Source organism: Alexandromys fortis, unplaced genomic scaffold, assembly GCF_014885135.2.
Source record: "Alexandromys fortis isolate MF-2015 unplaced genomic scaffold, M_Fortis_MF-2015_v1.1 scaffold_161, whole genome shotgun sequence".
NCBI classification, from domain to species: domain Eukaryota; kingdom Metazoa; phylum Chordata; class Mammalia; order Rodentia; family Cricetidae; genus Alexandromys; species Alexandromys fortis.
The window spans coordinates 712,738-716,971 of NW_026068073.1; the positions used below are offsets into that span (position 1 = coordinate 712,738).

General features: G+C 47.5%; 1 protein-coding gene across 1 annotated transcript in view; it reads right to left on the reverse strand.

Moving 5' to 3' along the window:
• Positions 1-4,234, reverse strand: part of Tulp2 (TUB like protein 2) — a 9,747-nt gene that overhangs the window by 948 nt on the left and 4,565 nt on the right. The window contains exons 6-10 of the mRNA XM_050121305.1: positions 3,895-4,020; positions 3,429-3,725; positions 2,520-2,632; positions 1,905-2,019; positions 1,710-1,808 (exon numbers count right to left, since the gene is read on the reverse strand). Of these exons, the coding sequence (XP_049977262.1) occupies positions 1,710-1,808; positions 1,905-2,019; positions 2,520-2,632; positions 3,429-3,725; positions 3,895-4,020 (750 nt within the window). The remainder of the gene's footprint in view (positions 1-1,709; positions 1,809-1,904; positions 2,020-2,519; positions 2,633-3,428; positions 3,726-3,894; positions 4,021-4,234) is intronic.

Here is a 4,234-nt window from a genome sequence, read left to right on the forward strand (position 1 = left end):
TTGATTTTTCGAGACAGGGTTTCTCTGTGGTTTTGGAGCCTGTTCTGGAACTAGCTCTTGTAGACCAGGCTGGTCTCGAACTCACAGAGATCCACCTACATCTGCCTCCCGAGTGCTGGGATTAATGGCGTGCGCCACCACCGCCCGGCTTTTTTTTTCTCCTTTTTTTCTAGACAGGGTTTTTCTGGAGCTTTGGAGCCTGTCCTGGAACTAGCTCTTATAGACTAGGCTGGCCTCAAACTCACAGGGATCCTCCTGCCTCTGCCTCCTGAGTGGTGGGATTAAAGGTGTGTGCCACCACCTGGCTTGTAATTGGTATTTTATATTTTCATTTTGTAGCTGGTCCTTGAGTTCACCATCTAATTTGTTTATTGGTATGAATGTAAACAGCATTTTATCAGGATTGCGGTGACTTCTCGACAGTCAAGTTCAAAACACTGTTGTTAGTTACTTGATTCTTATTTGTGAACTTTCAAGAATGCATGAGTGTGCAGAACAGACAGAATGAGAGATCTCTTCCCTGAGCTTTGGAATTCTTACTGCCTTTCCCATGGTGATTTCTGTATCTTCAATACTACGTGTATTGCTCCAGAGATAAATTTTATATACACATTTATGCAAAAATTATTTACAACTTATGAACAGACACTCATAATCACACACAGGTCATTATGTGTACTCTATTGTGCAAACGTTGACACTCACAATCACACACAGGTCATTATGTGTACTCTCTTGTGCAAACGTTGTTATACATAGTTTCAAAGTGGCCAAGCCTAAACTGTGGCGATGGTACACACTTTTATTTATTTATTTATTTGGTTGGTTTATTATGTATACAATATTCTGTCTGTATGCCTGAAGGCCAGAAGAGGGCGCCAGACCTCTTTACAGATGGTTGTGAGCCACCATGTGGTTGCTGGGAATTGAACTCAGGACCTTTGGAAGAGCAGGCAATGCTCTTAACCACTGAGCCATCTCTCCAGCCCCCGATGGTACACACTTTTATCCCAGCACTTGGGAGGCAGAGACAATGGGTCACTGAATTTGAGTCCAGCCTGGTCTACAGAGTGAGTTCCAGGACAGCCAGGGCTACAACAGAGAAGCCCTGTCTCAAAAAAAGAAAATTATTTTTTGATTAAATGTAATATATATGTGTCTGCATATGTGGATTATGTGTGTGTGAATGCAGCTGTCTTCAAAGGCCAGAAGAGGATGTTAGGTCCGCTGGAGCTAGAGTAGTCGCGAGCCACCTTACAAGGGAACCAACCAGAAATTTATTGTTTTTTGAGACAATTTCTCTATGTAACCCTGACTCCTGGAACTTTCTCTGTAGACCAGGATGGCCTCAAACTCACAGAGATCCACTTGCTTCTTGGCCTTCTGAATGCTAGGATCAATTTTTTTTTTTTTTTTTTTTTTTAAAGACAAGGTCTTACTAAGTAGCCCTGGCTGTTCTGGAACTAGATCTCTAGACGGGGCTAGCCACAGACTCACGAGCTCTGCCTTTGCTCTTCCTCTAGGAGGGCAGCACATGTGTGTTAACAACTGAGCCATCTCGCCAGCCCCAGCCCCCGCCTCAGCCCCAGCATTTTTGAGTCTCTAGTCTTCCCTGCCTGAGATAGGACCCTGACAAAGTCGAGATCTATGACGGGATTTCCTAGCCCATCTCCTCTCTTAGTGCTGTGATTTCCGCCCTAAACACTCACACTTTGTGGCTGAACTCTCATCCTCTGCTTCTGGCTGTCCATTCCTGGAAGGGTCACGGTCATTTTGCGAGGCCCCCGGAATCCCAAGACATTGGTTTCCTGGGAGGATTAATTAGATTATATTCCAGCTGGCCTCGCTCCTTATGGTGTCTCACTTATTGGCACCCCTCATTTCTGCCCCTCCAGTATACTTACATAACATACAACTCCCAGCTCCTCTCTGATCCGGGTGTTGTCTGGAATCCAGTAGTTCCACTCAGGATTCACCCCGTTATCAAAGATGGTATATTTCGTGCCCAAGACATTGGATCTGCCCCAGGAGAGCAGTGGACAGAGCAATAACAACCGTGACAGTGATTGTTATTCTGTGTTAAGTGTTTCTCAAACCCATCTTCTAAGGAAAATAAAAAAAAATCACAGTCCCAGCCCTCTGATTCCTCGGTGTCATTCTAGCATCCTACATCGACTATTGAGAACCCTCTTCCATCTAGGAAGCAAGAACTCACACACGCTATTCCTCTTTCCCCACAGGAACTGAGGGGTCCCAGCCCTCGGCCTATCAAAAACCTAAACATATTAAATGCCAGCCTGTATTCATGATACCCAAAGCTTTCAAGGTTTTTCTTTTCCAGCTATGGAAATACAATCTGCAGAACTACAAAACCCATCAGACTTTGGTGCAGGTCCAGTTTCGTACATTGTGGCCTGCTGGGAAATGTAGTCCATTTGCCTGTCTTTCTCGTGACTTCCTGCCACCTGTTGCCTCACCCACATGCCAGGAGCGCCACACACCAAAAAGGCTTCACCTACCTAACTTTACCTACAAAGTTGTTCCCGTTGCGAGACATGTCTTTGGGGTCCAGGGAGATGAGATAATTTGAGGTCTTGCTTCTTTTCCTTCTCCGCCCTGCCAGAAGGAAATGCTGCAGACCAGAGAAGACACTTCAGGACTGACCTTTGACACCTGCTAGAGCCAGGGTCCTGAACACAGCTCTAAACTGTCTATGACTCTCTCAGGAGGAGGTGGAGACCTCACTGGGAGAAGACTTGGTCAGATGGAGAGGGCCGTGGCTTAGCTAGAGAATGGAACTGCTTCGAAGGCCTAGCTTATACCAGGATTGGTGGTGTTTGGGAGGCCGAAGGGACCCACTCATCTCAAGGGGAAGGGGGTGAGGTCAATGTGAACTGACTCTGGAATGGATAAGGCTTGGTTATAGGGAAGGGAGGACCTAAAGAAACATGCTCTAAAAAGTTTGGCAGACTGAGGTGGGCAGGGCTTGGAGCTGTCAAGTCCTAACTATGAGACACAGGTCTGAGTCCTAAATAAATAAATAAATGAATAAATAAATAGTTGCTGAAAGGGGCTCCTGTTGTTGGCCTGGCTGGTCTGGAATTCATGATTTACAAAGAGCTGCCTTCCTCTGTTTACCAACTGTGGGGGATTAAAGGATCCACCACCACCTGGCTCTGTTTTTAGTTTTTTCAGTGTCTCATTAGTTCAGGAGGCTGGCCTTGAACTCAGCTGTCCTTACTCCCCTGACCCTCCCTGCCGCCATTCCCAAGGATTATTGGGATTAGAGTTTTACGCCACCACGTCTGGCTCCCGAAATTTTTAACCTTGTCCAAAAAAGGGAGGGACATAACCCTCGAAGTTGGGGCTTGTTTCCCATATCTGTCCCCTCCAGTGTGAAGCCTCCCGCCGCCGGGGCTGAAGCATACAGCCACTCCGTCGTCCGCCTCCAGGTAGAGGTAGTAGGAGGGGAACATGCTCTTGTCCATGCCATGCTTGTTGCGGACGATGCGGCACTGCACCATGTGCTCTCGGGGTGCGGGTAGCAGCACGTAGGCCTCCATGTCCTCCCCGAGCCGAGGGCCTGGCGTGCGGGGCAGGGAACAGGGCATATTCCAAGAATTGTGGCTGCTGGTGTCGCCATTGCCTTGCAAGACCTTGGGCACCACTGGGGCGTTGTTTGTCCCCGTAGACTCCGAAGCCTCTTTCTTCTCCAGGTCTTCATCCTAGCTCCAGTGCAAATCAAAAGTGGAGGGGCAGTCAGGCTCGACCACGCAGACTGATTGGCTATTCCAGCTAGGGGTGACCCTTGAAGACCCCCGGCTTCCTGTTAGTCAAGCATGGCCGTAACCCACCCAATCTCGCTGGCACGTCTGTCCATTGGGTCCAACTCACAATTTCATCAGCTCCACAGACCTGTTGGATAATCTGCGTGAGGTCCTTCTCTAGGACACATAAATCCAGAGTACCTGCCAGAACATGCCAGCGAGGTCGCCGGGCACTGCGTAGCAGCTGCCCTGCCTAGAATCCCCCAGTGAGGGGCTCAGGTGTCGCTCAGTGGTAAGAGCAGGCATGTAGTCATGTTGACTACAAAATGACCCTTTCAAATCATGCTTTGTAGTCTCCATTAGTAGTCACCTGTTCATCTGTTCATGGTAATGGTATTCTTTTTAGGGGAGGGAGTCTTTTTTTTTTTTTTTTTTTTTTTTTTTTTTTTTTTTTTTTTTTTTTTTTT